The 19,351-nt window shown below is 36.3% G+C and overlaps 1 protein-coding gene across 1 annotated transcript in view; it reads left to right on the top strand.

Moving 5' to 3' along the window:
* The window catches only part of LOC116513248 (polypeptide N-acetylgalactosaminyltransferase-like 6), a 609,679-nt gene that overhangs the window by 239,159 nt on the left and 351,169 nt on the right, over positions 1-19,351 (top strand). The window contains exon 2 of the mRNA XM_032224240.1: positions 16,894-17,002. Coding sequence (XP_032080131.1) covers positions 16,894-17,002 — 109 coding nt within the window. The remainder of the gene's footprint in view (positions 1-16,893; positions 17,003-19,351) is intronic.

The raw sequence follows: 19,351 nt of genomic DNA, 5'->3' as shown, positions 1-19,351 counted from the left end.
CCTCATAGTAGAGGGCGCTTTTTTAGAGGCTTTTTAAAACAGACAGTCATTCACAGTGTGGCAGCAGCTAGCTAGCCTAACCTCAGCACTCGCCTTTTCCCGTTTACATTTTTTTCCTTTTCATGGTTGACAGTGGTGAGGCTGTGCCTCCCCTGCCTCCTCTGACTGCACATCACTGACACACACACACATACACACACACATATCTTGTATGTAAGAGGGTTGCTACGTATTTGGCTTGTGATTTAAGGAATTCAAGCATTCTGAATCATTCTAGGACCATCTCCCCGACTGCTTCTCTATGCAGTTTTGGGGAAGGAAAGGAGAGATTCCATTATAATTATATTTTGACAATATAATCATGGTAGAAAAAAATACATACTCTTTTATAGTCAGTTGTTTAAGCAAAGAAACTACTTCTGATTCATTTTAAACTTTAGAAATGCAATCAGAAATGATAGCAGTGATAGAAACAAGGTAAAACAAAATAATATATCAAAAATAGGTGCTAGATTGAGAAAGTAATTGGCCTTTGAGTGAAGGAAATTAAATAAATGCTAAATGTAGAATACACCGCAGAGGAACTAAGTACCATATTTATTTATTTATTGTAACTACTTTCAGGGCACAAAACAAACTAAGGTTGCAAGAGATAAGCTTCTTGGCTTTAATGAAAAACTGAAACTACGGTAGAGAAATCACTAGGTGCAGAGATATACATCCACAATTTTTGAAGTAGTATTATTATTATAAATTACTGGTATTAAGCAACAAAGATACATCTTCTATATGAAAGGACTGGAAAGAAACTAATATAATCCTAGTATTGTTAGAAAACAAAAAACAAAAAACAGGAGAGCAGCAAAATGCTTCCTGAAAAGCATCCTTAAGATTTTTATTACTTTAATAAACAGAATATTTGTGTGTATGACAAATATTTGTTAACTATTTATTTGTTAACATAGTGTATTCCAAGCTTTTATTTGAAAGTTGAACCTTATTTCTATCTGAAATAATTAGTATCAATCTTAATACCATTAGTACTTTTTAATTGTATGTGAACAGTCATTTGGAATCTTCTGCAACACATTTATATACTAATGGTAAGTTAGAAGATATACTGCTGCTAATGTGTTTAACCCATATAATGAATTTATCTTCTTATGTGAAGGCCTTACTTCGATTGTCATGCTTCCTTGCACACATTTACTGTTCCTACTTCTTTTTTTAGATGCTTTTTAGATTATTTTTATATTTTTGTTTTTCTACATATTTTAATTTTTTGTTCCTCATCTACCTATGCTGCCCTTTGACCATAATAAATATTTGATTTAATTTATATGCTTTTCCATCAGCATCTTTCCTAATAAAATTGATGATATTTAATTTATTTATTTATTTACTTTTCATCCCACCTTTAATATTTTTTATGAGGAACTCAAGGTAACAAACGTACCTAATAACTTTTTTCTCTCCAATAACAACTCTATGAGGTGGATTGGGCTGACAGAGAGTGACTGATTCAAAGTCAACCAGCTGTGTTCATGCTTATGGTGAAATCAGTCTCCTGTTTTCTAGCTTGACCAAAATATAAGTTTCCTAGAATCACCTTACATAAATAAATAAAATTAACTAACTGTTTGTTGCTATTTATAATTTAGCTCACCTTTGCATTATAAAATTTAGCTAACATTCTTAGTTTAGTTTAGTTTAGTTTAGTTTATTTGTCTTGTATGCCACCCACTCCCGAAGGACTCCGGGCGACTCACAATAGACAAGGGAAGGGGGATAAATAGACAAAACAACACTTTAAAAATACGCAACATTCACAGTTTCCGTGGGGCTGGATATTTCACAAGCCCCCCAGCCTGCTGGAACAGCCAGGACTTGGTGGCTTTGCGGAAGGCCGGGAGGGTAGTGAGGGTCCGGATCTCCACGGGGAGGTCGCTCCAAAGGGCCGGAGCTGCAACAGAGAAGGCTCTCCCCTGGGGAGTCGCCAGCCGACATTGGCTGGCAGATGGAAGATTCTTGATGACAAACTTTTCTAAAGGAGGCCAAATTTCTCTTCTAGATCCCCTCCCGCCTTAGAATAAAGCAATATTTCATAGCAGATATCTGAATGAGCATGCTCATAAGGAAGATACAATTAAAACTTTGTGTTGTTCCTAAATATATACAACATTTCAATTTTTCAAGTTTAGGTATATTATAAAATCAGTATCAGTTTTTCATAATGTTAAAAATCAGGAAATATTTTCCTTCAACATTAATTTCTAACAATAAAAAATACAGCATCACCTTGATATTTAAGAAATAACTAACAAGGCAAGCAAAATGTAACTGGATAACAATGTTCCTGGATTTTTAACTTACTCCTTTATCAAATCCTTTTTTTACTTCATCTTGCTGTATTGATTTATTGAATTAAGATGAAAACATATAGCATTTTTAATTATAAGTATACTCTTAAATACAAGCACTATATATACAATATATTCATATTTTTTTCTCCTAAAGAGAATCGCCAGCACACACAAACTTAGATAATATCTTTTTATTTTTTATGAATGTTCATGATACATTACCATTTTTTATAAAATATATTTTTCAAATTTGCACTGTATCTTCATTGAATGAAATTAAAACAAATTAATTTCTCAATGAAATGCAGCTGTTACTAAACCATCTCTCAAACGTCAATAAGAAAAAAGGCATGTTTTATTTCTCCTAGGATTTTAATAAATCTGTGAGTGAATCTCTTTGATAATCATGTGTCTTTTTGCCTCATCACATTTTTCTATAATTGAACCAGATGTTAATTTTTCTCTAGAGAAGAAGGATCTTCGGAATCTATGTAGTAATTTATTAGACTGGCATCTCATAGGATTTGCAGGTTAATGTAAAAATCAAATGATGAGAGAGACTTTGCATGTAATTTTGCTGTTTTGGTAATACCTTCTGACCTAATTCACTTAAAAATATGTTTCCTGCAGATATCTACCAGGTGTAACAAATGCTGGGGAATATGCTACACTGATACATTTAAGAATAATTTAAACCAGAATTTTTTCACTATCATCCCTTTGATCTTTCAGATAATATAACAAGCAGCAACACACTCTTCCAACTCTGATTTCCCAAAGAAAATGATCTGGAAAGTAATGTCCATGTGTGTCTTTAATTTGAGGTCATGCCACAGCTAAGTCATATTACCCAAAACATTAAGAATGTGGCAGTTTGGTTTTGTTTTTGAAAGAAGAAGAAAGAATGGAAGTGTAAATTGTAATGGAACATGTATGGTGAAGTTGATGAAAATAAACCTCATCATTCTCTGTAGCTATTATGGAATATTACTTATCACCTCAGTTTCTTTTAATTTCTTTTGCATATCGGTCGACACATTTAAAAAAAATTCCTCTAGGCAGGCTGAGAAACATTCTTGGAAATAAAGCTAATAATTGCAACTTGGCATTACTTTTTAAAATAAAATAAGCATTTTATCAATTCATCCTGTTGGTCAGGAAGTCTGGTATGAGCCACAGGAAGTGCCTGTCGCTCAACGCACCCACAGGAATCATACTTGGAATTCCCAGGTACTAGACTTATTTGTAAAAATGTAAAAATAAATATTGAGCAGCTAATGTACATTAAGGTTCCCTTAATTTTATTTCACTAATCTTATTTGGTGTATAATAGGGAAGTATTAGACAAATTAGTTTGCGCATACACTGAAACAAAAAAGTAGAACATCACAACTTCACTCATGCCCTTGTCCTTTCTCGCCTGGACTACTATAATGCTCTCTACATGGGGCTGCCCTTGAAGAGCACCCGGAGGCTTCAACTGGTCCAGAATGCGGTTGTGTGGGTTATCATGGGGGCACCTAGGTTACACCCCTTTTAGGCGGCCTGCACTGGTTGCCGGTTGTCTTCCGAGTGCGATTCAAGGTACTAATTATGACCTTTAAAGCGCTCCATGGCTTAGGCCCAGGGTACCTGCGAGACCACCTACTGCCACCGGTAGCCTCCCACTGTCCAGTGCGATCCCACAGAGTTGGCCTCCTCAGGGTGCCGTCGGCCGAACAGTGTCGGCTAGCGACCCCCAGGGGGAGAGCCTTCTCTGTGGGAGCGCCTTCCCTCTGGAATGAGCTGCCCCCGGAGCTTTGTATAATCCCCGATCTCCAGTCCTTCCGACGCACCCTAAAAAGTTGGCTTTTCCAGCAAGCCAGCTTGGCCTGAACAAAACAAAATAAATTATTGATCATTGTTAATTTTAATTTTAATTTTTTTAAAAAAAATGTGATTGTCAATTCTAATTGGGTTTGTTTGGGATATTCTATTTAATTTTTTTTAACTTTTGTATTATGTGTTTCTTTTAATGTTGTATCCACCCTGAGTCCTTGGGAGAAGGGCGGCATATAAATCTAATAAACCAAACCAAACCAAACAACTTGTAATTGCCAGTCACTAATTATTTACAATAACCTGTTTTAACAAACTACTATATTTATGAATATAATATTCTGTTGGCTCGATGGTTACTTATTGTTTGTACCTAGATTATTTTAATAGCTTTTCAACTAAACATTACTCAATTGAAAATATTTTACTTATCTGCATAATTCAAGGAATACTTCTGTAGTTACTGATGGCATTGCTGATAGTTTTGAACATATATTTCTCAATAACAGGAATATCTGCCTTTATTCAAGTATGACAGAATGAGCAGCATAGTGGTTTAGAGGTGGAGCTATCACCTCACAGTCAGGAGGTTGTGAGTTCGATCCCAGGTAGCAGCAAATATTTCTTTCTGGGCACAAAGGCATCAGTAAGAGCATCTGGCTAGTAAACGCTCAGTCCCATTCAATCTTCCCACCTCAATGCAAGGGATTGTTGTTAGTCATAAAGTCATGTCTGATCCTTCACAACTCCATGGATAATGTTCTTCCAGGCCTTCCTGTCCTCTACCATCCCCCGGAGTCCATTTAAGCTCATGCCGACTGCTTCGTTAACTCCATCCAGCTACATCATTCTCTGTCATCCCCTTCTTCTTTTGCCCCAATTGTTCCCATAATTAGGCTCTTCTCCAGTGACTTTTTCCTTCTCATTAGGTGGCCAAAGTATTTGAGTTTCATCTTCAGGATCTGGCCTTTTAAAGAGCAGTCAGGGTTGATCTCCTCTAGGACTGACTGGTTTGATCAGCTTGCAGTCCAAGGGACTTGCAGAAGTCTTCTCCAGCACCATAGTTCAAAGGGCTCAATCTTTTGGCGCTTAGCCTTCCTTATGGTCCAACTTTCACAGCCATACATTGCAACTGGGAAAACCATAACCTTGACTATACACACTTTTGTTGGCAGGTTGATATATTTGCTTTTTATTATGCTGTCTAGATTTGCTTTAGCTTTCCTCCTCAGGAGGAAGCATCTTTTAATTTCTTGGCTTTAGTCCCCATCTGTGGTGATCCTGGAGCCCAGGAAAATAAAATCTGTAACTACCTCCATTTCTTCCCCATCTATTTGCCACGAATTCAGAGGGCTGGATGCCATGATCTTAGTTTTCTTAATGTTGACTTTCAAGCCAACATCTGCACTCTTCTTCATTCTTATCAGAGGCTCTTTAGTTCTTCTTCACTTTCTGCCATTAGAGTGGTATCATCTGCATATCTGAGATTGTTGATATTTCTCCCAGCAAGGGATTACCGGGTCGCTAAAAGAAAAGAAATCTCAAGTATAACAGAATAATTGACAAAGTGACCATAAAATATATCTTAACAAATAAGTGCAGCATCTAATATAATTTATTTAGTTTATATTAGCTCTATTCTTTATTAAGTCTGCACACATTTAAAATTGCTTGACATATTTTCTGAAATTATTGTTAGGTAAGTAAAGAAAAACAACATTTAAATACAGATATAACTACATTTTCAGGGTTCTCAGTTGTCTTTTATTATGCAAATTACTTTAATCTATGAAGATTTGAATAATTTGAATAAAATGTTTTCCTAAGAATATCTAGGAAAACTGTTGAAGAGCTATTGAAATTGAAGATAGTAACACTTCTGTTTCTAGGCAGGCTGTTGAACTTGGTTTAAAATTAGATTTCAGGACTCAGCTGAAAGTTCCTTTGGTTTAGTCATCAAAATATACCATGGAGTTCTGTCCAAATTCTACCCAGTTCTTACAGACCTGTTCTGACCCCCGTCATTCCAGACCAAAGTACACTCTGAGCCAAAGATAAGTTACAGCATTTAATTAACAGACAGACAGGTCCTTGGCAGCAAACCAGCACAGACAAGCTTGGGCAGCAATAAACACAGATAAGGCTTGGCAGCAATCCAGCCTGCCCAGCTCATAACAATGTTCTCCGACATTCAATCCTGCATTGACTTCTGCAACAGGGGCGTGGGCACAAGTAGTCTTTTTATAGTCTGGAGAGGAGCCTAATGACCACCAGCTGAGTGCAATTACCTCCTGTAACTGCGCAACTGTTCCTGACGCCTATTAGCTCTTCGGTGCCATGCATCCAGGAACAACTCACTACTGGCGTCTGGCTCACTCTCCCTTGCCTCCTCTCCACTGGTTCAAGGCTCAGGCGCCTCCTGGTGGCCAACCAGCCTCTCTGCGCCCTGCTCGGAGTCAGAACCCTGTCCAGGGCCCTCCACATCCTCCAGAGCTGACTCATAGGGCCCTCGCTGTCTGGTGGCAGCTCCAACGGCTCCTGCTGGGCCACAACACAAACCTTAATGGTCAATAACTTATAAAAGAGTTTGGAACAAAAAAGTTTCAAGGAACCTTGTAACAGCAATAATTGATTTTAAAAATGAGTTTAATGTTACTGGTCAGAAAAGGCATTTCATAGTTTTCTACAATACAGCAAAAAGACTAGAGCCATAAATGGTGAAACCTCACACTTTTCCATTCTAAAAAGGTAAATTTTAAATCCATTTTTTCTAATAAGAAAGAAAGCCTTCTGAATATTTCTGTAACCTTAATTTAGTGATGCTACAGCATGGTATTTTTACTCTTGTTTGTTGAAAGAAGCCTCACAATAGTCATCACAAGCTCTTCCTTTACTTTTTCTTTTCTTCCCACTTGGGAACCTAAAGTAGCACATGTAGCACACCTATAAAAGGAAGATGCTTGTGAGCATGAGTGTGTACATTGGAAAAAAAATGATGAGAAGAGGAAATCACAGGGGAAAAGAGGAGAAGCTGCCTGGATAAAGTATAATGTGTAATGGATGACTGGTGGCATGGGAAGTTTGGATGTGAATTCTGACAAACCAACAGCTAAATACTGAATGGAGAACTGGAGCTTGGCAGCCATACTACTTCCAACAAAGGTTGCTAACAGCCAACAGCTAGCCATCAACTGAAAATGCATCTTTCCTTTCCCCACAACACAAACTGAAAGATTGCAGTGCCAAAGCCTCTGTAGGAGTTCATAACAGAAGCCAACAGTACTGAATTGAAAATATTAGAATGCCAGCCAGCAACAGAGCTAAGTAACTCCAGCATAGCTAAAGGCAATGATGGTTATGTTTCAAATCAAAGAGGTTTTTATATCTCAGACTGAGCAATGGTCCATAATCTTCAGCTAAGCTTATTAGACCACATAGGTGTAAAGAAGTCAATAAAAGAGAAAAAGAACTGTATAAAAACATTTTACAATTTAGATACTTTATAACATATATAGCAGGGAGGTCTTGTTGTTATTTTTTTTCTGCTATTTTTTTTTAAATGCTAGCCAGGTTTGTCTTGCCATGTCTATTTCCCATTCCTCATTTCATTTTTCTTGAGGCCAATGTGGTCTCTTTTGTACTCAATAAGACTGTCTGGTAATGTAGCTTCACATTTTTCATTGTCTTTCAGATATTCTACCAATGCCCTTTTATGTATTTCAACTGTCTGGTGTATTTGCAGCATTTCTAGCCCATCTGTTTTCATTGACAACTTGAGTCTGTCAGTGTCATTGTGTTTGAATGAAAAGCACAATTCATTGTCATTATTTTTGATCATTTTATCTAGGGCTTTTTGTTCTGCTTGATTCCACTATTTCAGCTGTGTATCTAATTGGTAGAATTGCTCAGATATTAATTGTTTTGATGGCATTTTCTCCACTGAGTTTGGAGTTTAAGATCTTGTTTAATCTCTTGATGTATTCATTTCTGACCTTCTTCTTGACTTTAGTTTGCTTGATGTTATCAGTTTGAAGGATGCCAGGGAATTGTAATGATTGTCTTCATCCAGACTTTTGATGTTATTTACATCTTGATTCCTTCGATTTTTACAGGTTTTGCATGTTGATGGTGGGGGTGGCATATTTGTCCAGTCCAAGCTCCATTGAAATGTCTTGGCTGTATATACAAATAGTGTTGAGAAGCGGTTCTGCTTTAGATGGTGTTTTTCCATGTAGTTTCAGATTATCCATATAAAGCCTGGCAGATGTTTTGGATGGCTGATATCCTTGGCCTGAGTTATTCAATATAGTTAAAGGAGAAATCAGTGCAATGACAAGCAGTAGACAGGGAGTCTTCTTGAAATTCCACTGTTGAAGTTAATATCTTACAGTTTATCCTCCATTGTACTATCAATCTTTGTACACAGCATCTGATGTACTATAACTCTGTTATTTCTAGGCACTAGATTACCCAATCATGGGTCGGTGAGTCAGATGCCTTTTGTAGTCAATCCATGGAATATTCATGTTCATTTTCCTTCCCTTGCAGTTTTTCAGAATCAACCTGTCACTTAGAAGCTAATCTTTATTTTATTAGTTGTACTACTGTAACAATGGCAGTGGTGACAGTGAGAGCAGCTTTACCATCATTCTATTCTTGCAAAGTGCTTTTTAATCACTGCAATATATTTGTCAACCTCACATAGAAAGTTTCTATATGACTTTAGCTTTTTGTTATTTTTCTCCTGAACAGTTTTCTAGTTGGACAATCTCCGCTATAACTTTGATATCTTCCATTGTTGTTTAGTTCTCTCTGTTCTGTTATGGAACATAGATTACCTACGGCCTACTGCTTTTACCTCTTTAGGAGCAGGGATGGAAGAAGCAAAATGACTGTTTCTAGTACGGAACAGAAAATCATTTAATTAATGCGATTACATTTTTATTATTTAATTCATTTTCTTGATTTTAAATGTAATATTGGATATTCCTGCTGAGGCCGTAAGCCTCTCAGCTTGAAAAATAACACTTCAGAAACCAGGTTTATCAAACAGAAGCGCCTCTGCCTTCAGCAAATCAAGGAAATTATTTTCTAAAGTGCTTTAGCATAATCTTGTGAAACCCATAGCAGCACTTCAAAAGAAAAGGTTTCTAGATGTTTGGCTGCTAACAAGGGAAATCAGTAGCTGAGGAATTGCAGGAAGCTTCAAATGTTTGTAGCCCCTAATTTCACATTCCTTCCTTGCTTTACAAAGCTTGACACTGAGGTTTTTTGGAAATTTATAACATCTTCTCTAAGATCCCTGAATAAGAATGTATCTCTTGTGTGTACACTTGGAGAAAATAGCATTTCATTTTTCCATATGGCTCATTGACATTTATTCCTTACTAACAGATATTGTTAGAAAAATAGTTAAAACGGAAATTTGCTTTTCAGAAACTTTCCTATTAGATCATTGTATACATTTTATAAATTATTTCTTATAGTGAGACACTGAAGATAAAGTTTCAAAAGTCAATGTGAATACTGATATTTCATTCTATTACAATGAAAAGATGATTCAGCATTGTAGATACAGTAATCTACAATACAGTTTTATTTTTTGCTTTGCAGTACATGTGACTGCTAGAGAAATGTCTATTTGAAAGGCAAGGATTGATGTTTAACCAACTAGATGTCTGTGAATTTTAATTATATTAAAAACCAAATCTGGATAAATGAGAAGAGTGATGTGAAATTGAGATAACAATAGCATTTAGACTTCACAGTGCTTTAAAGCCCGCTCTAAGTGATTTACAGAGTCAGAATATTTCCCCCACAATTTGGGTCCTCATTTTACCCACCTTGAAAGGATGGAAGGCTGAATTAACCTTGAGCTTGGTGAGATTTGATCTGCCAAATTTCAGGCAGCCAGCAGCCAGCAGAAATAGCCTGCAGTATTGCATTCTAACCCCTGCGCCATCACGGCTCTGCAAGGTGGAATGGAAGTACATTTATCTTGGTAGGCAGAATCACCCATATAGCTATAGTGATAGCATTTAGACAAACATATTACTTCCTAGTGCTTTATAGCAGTTTACAATGTCAGCATATTTCCACCAACAATCTGGGTTCTCATTTTACATTTTCCTCATTTTATCAACCTCAGTGTCATGGCCTCATCAAGTATGACTCAGCAGAGGTGAACAAGCCAGACCTGGGGCTGATGGAAGTTGAGGGGACAGCTTTGTTGGCTCTGGAGGAATCGGGGGAGGAGCAATAAAAGCAGCCCTGGATTCCTCAAGCTTGTGATGGCTCACCAGCAGGGAAGAACAGGGGCAAGATGACCAAGAGAAGGGGAAGGAAGGGCAGGCAGTGGAGATGAGGACCGATGGAGCTTGGGTGATGAGCAAGGACTGCCCCCTCCTGATTCCCGAACACCAAGAATGGACAAGAGGTGGAAACAGTGCAGGCCGACCCAATAACTTGGGAGGAGAATGTCCCACCCTTCTTCACAAGGGGACTGAGACTTTAGGAGACACTGTGGGCAGCAGTGCTTGTTGAGAACAAGGGCTGAATTTGTGAAGTTTTGTGTGCCATTGCTGAAATCTGGAGTTCACTGGACTTCTTGCCTTATTATTGCCTTGTTCCTTTGCTTCATGGACTCATTGCCTTGTTCCTTTGCTTCAATGAACTCCTTGGCTTGTTCCTTTACCTCACTTGTTGCCTTGAAGCCATTGGGCTAACACCCCTCTGCTGGACTTCTCGCAGCCAGATGCTGTTGGAGGTGTGTATGAGAGAGCTTTGCTCTGTGCTTGCATTAAACGTGGAAAAGTTGGAGCAATAAAGGGGAGTTTGAAATATCAGCTGACTGTGTTGTCTCCGTGCCTTGCCCTGGATCATTACACTCAGAAGGATGGAAGGCTGAATCAACCTTGAGTTGGTCAGGATTGAACTCCTAGCTATGAGTAGACTTAGCCTGCAATACTGCATTCTAACCACTGAACCAATACAGCTCCTGTAAATTATGAGTATCAGTTTTCTTGTAAACTTCATCCATATGGATGTATGTGTTGTGTGTGTATGTGTTACTGCAGTAATAAATAGTCTGCAGTGTCTGTTCTGACATTGTAATGCATCATTGTGAATAGAATAAAGGCAAGACATAGAAAAATAATTTAGAAAAAGAAAACTTAGTATCAGATCTTTAAATGAAGGTTTCACTTGTAAATGAAGCTTTCACTTTCCAAATCAGGCTTTTGGCTAAATAATATTGTGATCCAGAAATTTCTGTATTACCCAGAGAAAAATAAAATCTTTTACAAAATTTGCTGAGTAATTGACATAAAAGGGTATATGGAGGAGATTTCTGATAATCAAAACAGAAGAAGTAGAAGTAGAAGAAGAGGAGGAGGAGGGGGGAGGAGGAGGAGGAGGAGGAAGCATGATTCATAGGGTAAAGCTGACTAGTTCAACACTAGCTTGATTGATATATATATTATGTATAGATAAAAGAGTAAAATATTTCAAAAAATGTACAATTTTCCATTTGCTTTACAAGTAGCTGATTCTACTCAGTTTCTCTAACACCATAGATTAATTATGTCTGGAAGTACCTAATTAACTTTACCATAATTAAATTATCATCTTAACTTTACAATCTGCCAATTAATCTATTGTGCCTCTCACCCCAAAATAACTTTTTGCAGTATACTTTTTAAAATGAAAATACATTAGACCATATTGTCTGATTTTTCACATATGGAAATGCAACTCATTTAAAGCTAAAAACTATCACTATTAATATTGTGTTCTTGTGTCTATGGGCAATTATTTATGTAATTAATATACATCACTAATAATGCATATAATATATAATCATCAGTTAATTATGATTTTTAAACAATAACTAGATGTAGTGGTTATATTGTTTTTCATTTTGCCTCTATTAAATGTTGAAGTCACACGACAAAATTGAAGGGGGAAAAGCTGCAGATTTATAATACAAACTCAGTTTCATGAAAATCCACTTTCATTAAACTGAAGTTTGTAGCTAATCAGTTGTTCTTAAAATGCAATGTCTAGACAAAAGCTTTGCTGCCAGAAGGATTCCTGAATATGATGTCCAGAAGCAGAGGGTGGAATTCTAGTGTCAATGCATTGAATTTAAAGTATTTTTGCTTTTATAGCATGATACAGTACACAAATTCAATTCACTGAATTTAAATTATGTGTGAGTCTATGCCACAAAGATTGGACACAATTGCTAGTTGCAGTCCACTGTGGACAGCTTCTAAGAAGCTAACCATAAGTAGAATAAATGTTTTGAGAGACTTGTGTTGAACTATATTAAGTTTATTCTTCCATCTACTTTGGACCCATACCAATTTGCATATCAGAGTAATAGATCAACTGATGATGCTAGGTCTATTGTTGTCCATAATGTATTAAATCATTTGGAACAACAGGGAACATACTGTATGTAAGGTTGCTATTAGTGGATTATAGTTCTGCCTTTAACCATTCTACCTAATAGGTTGTTTCTTAAAATGTCCAATTTGGGTATAAATCTGAGGATTTGTTTTGGGGTAAAGGATTTTCTGACAGATAGGCCACATTCAGTAAGGATGAGATCTCACCATTCTTCTACTCTGATATTAAGCACAGGAGCCCAGCAGGGTTGTGTTCTAAGCCCCTTTCTTTATTCTTTGTACACACATGACTGTACCCCATTGTATAACACCAACACAATTATTAAATTTGCGGATGGCACAACAGTGGTGGGGCTCATTAATAAGAACAATGAGTTTGCTTATAGGAAGGAAGTACAAGGGCTGACATTGTGGTGTAAAGAAAATAATCTTACACTTAACACCAAAGAAACTAAATAACTTATAATTGACTTCAGGAGGAAGAGAGATGTACATTTACTATTGTAGATAAATGGAGAAGAGATGGAGAAGGTTGGTAGTTTTAAATTTCTGGGCATTTATATCTTGGAGGACCTCTCATGGATCATGAATGCTAATATGCTTGTGAAGAATGCACAGAAGAGGCTGTACTTCCTGGGGGAGGAACTAATGTCATGATGATACAGATGTGTGGTCTCAATGACCCAAGACCGCAGCCAATACTTTTGCTGCTGGATGGTCCAAATCGTCCCACAGAGATGGTGAATAGGAAGAATATGTCTTACTGATCTCAGGGACATCACAAAGTCCCTGATTGAGCCAAGAGAAGTTTTTCAAGCTGGTGACAAAAATTCCAGCCATTAGGCTGGTGAAGTCAGGGCAGCTCCAAAACGGAAGGATACGGAAAGAGAAAGTGTTTCCAGCTGGTGAGGAGTTTTTACCATTTTAAAAGAGACTGCCTATAAAAGACTTAAAATGAATTTAAATTGGAGAACAGAAGAAATAAGTGGCAGAATTAAGTTTGGAATGGTTTTGGACAGTGGCTTAGCTTATTTTTTAAATGCTATATTTCATGGATGGAATTTATGCAAGACTTTTAAAATGAATGAATTAAGTTTTCTTCTATTTTTTTTCCTTTTATTATTCTTTGTAACCTATGGACTAAAATTTTCCTCTTTCATTACTGTGGGTGTTCTTCTAACTCATTCAAGAATTGGATTTTTTAAAACTTGAAATACAAAAAAGATACAAAAAGAAACAAAGAAAATTGCAACAATAACACTGCTACTCGGAGGCTGGAGGTTTGTGTATTGGAAATGAAATACTATTACTTTTCTGATTATTCTGGCTTGGCACTCCAAGGTCTCACTGCTTGTTTATAGAAAGTGATAAGAAGAAAAGCATACAGATATCCCTTTGTAGTATATCTTTAACCAGAGAAAAGTGAAAATAAAACTTTATTGTGAATCTATGCTTAATCTTGTTAAAACCTTCCAAGTTAGAGTAGTAGTGTTTGTTAGCTGGAGATAATGGCACAATTTCAACAGCAGAAAGAAACTTTAAGTCTGCAAAAAGATATTCTTAGAAATACAGAAATTATCAAACACATTTGAGAGGATAGAGAAGAAGTTGGAAGACTTAGAGCATCTAACAGTAAAATATGATAAAGTTGGAGATGTTTATCAAGTGGAAAAAGTGGAGGTTAGAATCCTAAAAACCGAAGAGGAAAATGACCATAAAAAAAATAAATTTGCTGCTATTTATGGTGATTGGTTTGTCTCTGAAAATGGAAAGAGTGGAATACAGAAAGGGGATTAAATGGAGGGGAATTCTACCACAGATGGCAAGACACAGAAAAAGAAAAAAGAAAAAAATGTATGGATTTAAAGAGAGAAATCTTATTAGCAACATCATTGATAACACTACCGACAATCAAAGACAAGCTGATTAAGGAAACAGAAGAAGGGCATCAAAATTACATGAGAGATTTTATAAGCAAGGAGTTGCTAAGAGGAATCCAGACAAATTTGATTAAGGAGATGATTAGAGGACTGACACCACAAATGGCAGAAGATATGAGACTGTTTTGCTACTGGAATGATATAGGTTGATAGATGGAAGAGTATAATTTAAAACTTAGTGAAATTTAGTGACAATAGATATAGTTAAATAAATAATTGATAATAATAATAATAATGTATACAATGTGTAGTGTAATAATTGTATATGAATATTGAATGGTACCTATGAAAAGAAGATTAGAAATCCTTTTGGATTATATATAAAGGTTAATAAAAAGAATCAAGTTAGATTCAGTTAAGTCTTGATTATTAGGGGGAAAATGTTATGATACAGGATATAGTCAACTAAAGGAGGGATAAAGATAACTACACACACACACACACACACACACACACACACACACACACAACGTAAGGAAACTGGATGTAAATTGTAAACAGTGATTTGGAAAGGAGAATTAGAAAATTTTGTAATTAAATATTATGGATGTTTAGCTAGAATAGGACATAAGGATTCAGTGTTATTGGAGGATTTTAGAAATAGTAAATGAAATGCCAGTATGTGGTTCTGTATTAAATCTTGGTATATTTTATGATGAAGGGCATTTAAACAATTATAGTCAAATGAAAATGGAGGTATGATGATGATAACATGTATAAATATCTGAGTTAAAATACTTGAGTTAATATGAATTATGCTTGATGACTGTGGAAGAGATGCACGGAAGCCTTCTGTAACCAACTGATACACTTTCTACAGAAGGAAGATTTTATGTGTTGTGTTTGTTTTGAAAATTAAAAAAAAATATTAAAAAAAGAAGAGGCTGTACTTCCTGAGAATGCTAAGGAAGTTAAATCTTTCTCAGCATCTACTTCTGTCCTACTATCACAGCACTATTGATAGTGTCCTGACATATGGCACTCTTGCATGGTAACGGAGCAGTTCTGCAGCGGACAAAAAAGCTCTACAGAAAATCATTAAAACTGCCCAGAATATCATTGGGCTCCAGCTACCAGCCCTGGATGACATCTTTGCATCTCGCTGTTTGAGGAAGTTGGATAACATTCTCAGAGACTCTTTACATCCTGCTTACAATCTTTTTAGACTGTTGCCTTCTGGCAGAAGATACAGAACAATTAAAACTAGGACCACACGTCTTCTGAATAGCTTTTATCCCAGAGCTATAATTGCACTTAACAATGAACTAAAGGGCCACCATCAGTGAGCTATTGGACAGCACTACTTGGTCTGTTGTGTGGATGCTTGGGTGGTTTAGGGGCGGGGAATTTCTTTTGGTGGGTGGGGTGTGTTTGGGGATTGTTATGTGTGTTGGGCCTGGTCTCTGGATTTTATGTGAATTTCGTTGCATGTGTAAATTGTGTATATATGTACAATGACAATAAAGTAAAGTAAAGTAATAATATGCACTAAACAGGGTAGTTCATAGCAGGTAGCAGGACACTGATAGAGAGGGTAATGGGATGGCAAGATTTTGCAATACGTGTAAAAAGGGCAGGGCTTATATTAGATGGTCACCATGTTCATGACTTTTTTGTGCTGTCCCCACATCCTCCCACAACCCTGGCTTTTGGCATGTAAGAAATTTGTTCTAAATGTAGTATTTATTTTTTGTAATGTGTTTAATTATACTTCTATCTATGTGACCTCAGCATTTGGCAACCATAGCTCCAGCTCTTTTTATTAAAATCTGTCAACAATCCCATAGATACCTCTGTTTCCAAACTTTTTTTTATTTTATGTAATCTGATATGTAATCTGCCTGTTAAAAGAGACAGAGAAGGAAATTCACAGTATATCATTATAGAGCAATTCATATCTAAAAATAAATCAGCTAGCTTTTCAAATGGATTTGTCACCATTTTAGTCTGTTAGTTCCATTTTTATGTTAAGAATCAAGATAGTTTGTATGTTAAAAGGAGAACTGTAGGTTTCCTCACAAAACCAAAAATCTAAATAAATAAATAAACTCCAGTAACTAACACCCTCCTTTTAAAAAAGAAAATAAATAAACATTTAAAACTGACTCAAATAAGCAAGTATTTGCTAAAGAGAGATTGGTGGATTTTTACACATAGGACATTCTTTGTTCAGTCATTCAAATGAATGGGAAAATCAGCTACCATACAGAAGAATTTCATGCGTATGTTGTGGTTCATACAAGAAGCCTGACTGGTACCTGCTTTTGCCTATGAATAAATTTGAGTTTCAACAAAAAAAATGAGCACTTGCTGCTATTTGTTTTTCTTTTCACACTATAATTATAGCTGTTTCCTTTGCAGACTTTGCCAGTGAGGTTTGGAGATGGACAATTGTATACCTGGACAGATGGTTTGAAAAGAAAGGACTGGCATGACTATGAACGTATTCAAAAAGATGCCATGCGTTTAGGTGAGATGCTTAAGGAACTTGACCATATATATAAACAATTGGGAATGGGCAAAGGGAAGAAATGAGACAACTACATTACTTACATACTTGCGAGCAATGTCAAAATACAAGTATGAAAGGTCAGTTTGTGTTGTGATGTTACTATGCACATTTCTTCATTTTCACATCATTGTGGTTTCTACTGGACACTATGTAGGTTTGCATTAAACCTGAATAAATAGCATCTACAGAGCTATCTTCAAGTATCTAAAATGTCATGCAAAATGTTGAATAGCAAACACAGTTTCATGAAAATCCACTTTCATTAAACTGTTGTTTGTAACTGATCAATTATTTTTAAAATTCAGTGTCTAGCCAGAAGTGCCAGAAGGCCCAGAATCAGAGGTTGGAACTATAGTGTATATATTAGTTGAAACGTTCACTTAAGTTAGTGTGACATTCCATCTGCCATCTTGCTTATTTTACCCTTACCCTCCATCATTATGGATGCCACTAGGAATTGTCATAATTGAAATAGGAAGAAAAGTGTATCCATTCCATTATTTAAAAGCTGAAGTTTTATTATAGCACTGTCAGTAGATACATTTAAAAGTATCCTTTCCCTGTTTTATATTTTTTTATCCTTTAAAGTTCAGCTCTTGTAAAAATTAAATTATTTGAATGATTTATGTACTTTACTTACTACTTTGTTTTTAAAACTGTAAGACTGAAGCAGTGACTAAAAATCACATAGTGAATCTCATTGCTGAGTGGGGATTTGACCGAGCTGTTACTAGTCACATTTCAGTATTAATCATAACATAATACTGACTTATATAGACATATATTTCTAAGGGTTGCCTTGTGCAGCTTGCGAGATTTTCTTCCTGTGTTTTTTTTGTTTGCCTCTAATTCCTTAATCAAATGGAAGCAGCTGTCATTTCTATGAAAGTGGCACATTTTTCTAGTGTAACAGTGAAATTGGGAACCAAGAGTTAATCTACAATTAAACTATAGTACCGATTATACTAAAGTGTGCTAGCTCATTTCAAAGTTTTACACATTGTAACTAAATAAAGATCACAGAAGCACAATATGCTTTGCATCATATTTAAAACTTGTTTATCAAATTAAGTTTTATCCTAACTGAAAAAGTAAAAAGATGTACAAACAAGTCAATGGTGGGTTTCAACATTTTTTAGAACCTCTTCTGTAGGTGTGGCCTGCTTTGTGGGAGTGGCTTGCCAGCCATGTGACTGGCTGGGAGTGGCTTGCCAGCCATGTGACCAGGTGGGAGATGCTTCGCAGTCATGTGAGTGGGTGGGAGTGGTTTGGCAGTCATATGACCAGATGAGAATGGTTTGGCAGTCATGTGACCGGGTGGGAATGGCTTGGCAGTCATGTGACCGGGTGGGAGTAGCTTGGCAGTCATGTGATGGGTGGGAGTGGCTTGGAAGTCATGTGACCGGGTGGGAGTGGCCAAGATTATGTCACTGAATTCTTTGCCCCAAAGAATGATCTACAAAAAGAAGATATAAAAAAAGAAATTTATTATTTTGTGCACTTACTACTTAAATAAGATTAAAATAAGTACTCAAAACAATAAAAGAGCTATTTACAGAATGAAGACTGTCCTTGCCAGTCTTCAATATCACTGACTCCAATAAATGGCTTGCACAAAGAAGAGACATAGAAATGAACTCTTCAATTGCATGCACTGCATTAGGATAAAACAAGCACACAAAATAATAGAAAAGGAAGATGACTGTTCTTTTGTGCGTCTTCAACATTATCAACTGACCACCTTGCTCCAATGAATGGCCTTCACAAAAAAGAGACACAGAAATGAACTCTTCAATTGCATGCACTACATTAGGATGAAACAAGCACACAAAGCAATAAACAACTACTTACATAGGAAAGATGACTGTCCTAGCGGTTATACTCTCTTGCCTCTTCATCCGGTTAAATAATACTAACTGCATAAGAAATAAAACAATATTGGACTCGATTTTGTTGTAAGCTGAGGACTACATGTAACAGAAGGGACCTCTGTTTTCACCCAACAATGTACAGTGTTTTCAGGAACGATGTCCCCCAACAAAAAAGAAAGATATAGTTTTTCCTCTAAGAAGTTAGTTCAAGAATGAATGTCATATGTAGATTCACTGAGCAATACAGATTTCTTTTTCTGAAATTTATTCTTCAGTTCAAAAAACAGGAATATATGAATTAGGTTTAGTACTTAGGACAGACCAAGTAGCTATTCAAGAGTTAGTGGTGTCATGGTTAGAAGCAATGGTAAAGCAAGATATGGTTTTAAAACCAGTAATATTTTGTTGGGTATTTCAAAGGGAATACAATACATAT

This window comes from Thamnophis elegans, chromosome 9, assembly GCF_009769535.1.
Source record: "Thamnophis elegans isolate rThaEle1 chromosome 9, rThaEle1.pri, whole genome shotgun sequence".
Taxonomy (NCBI): Eukaryota; Metazoa; Chordata; class Lepidosauria; order Squamata; family Colubridae; genus Thamnophis; species Thamnophis elegans.
This window is presented reverse-complemented; position numbering and strand designations above follow the sequence as displayed.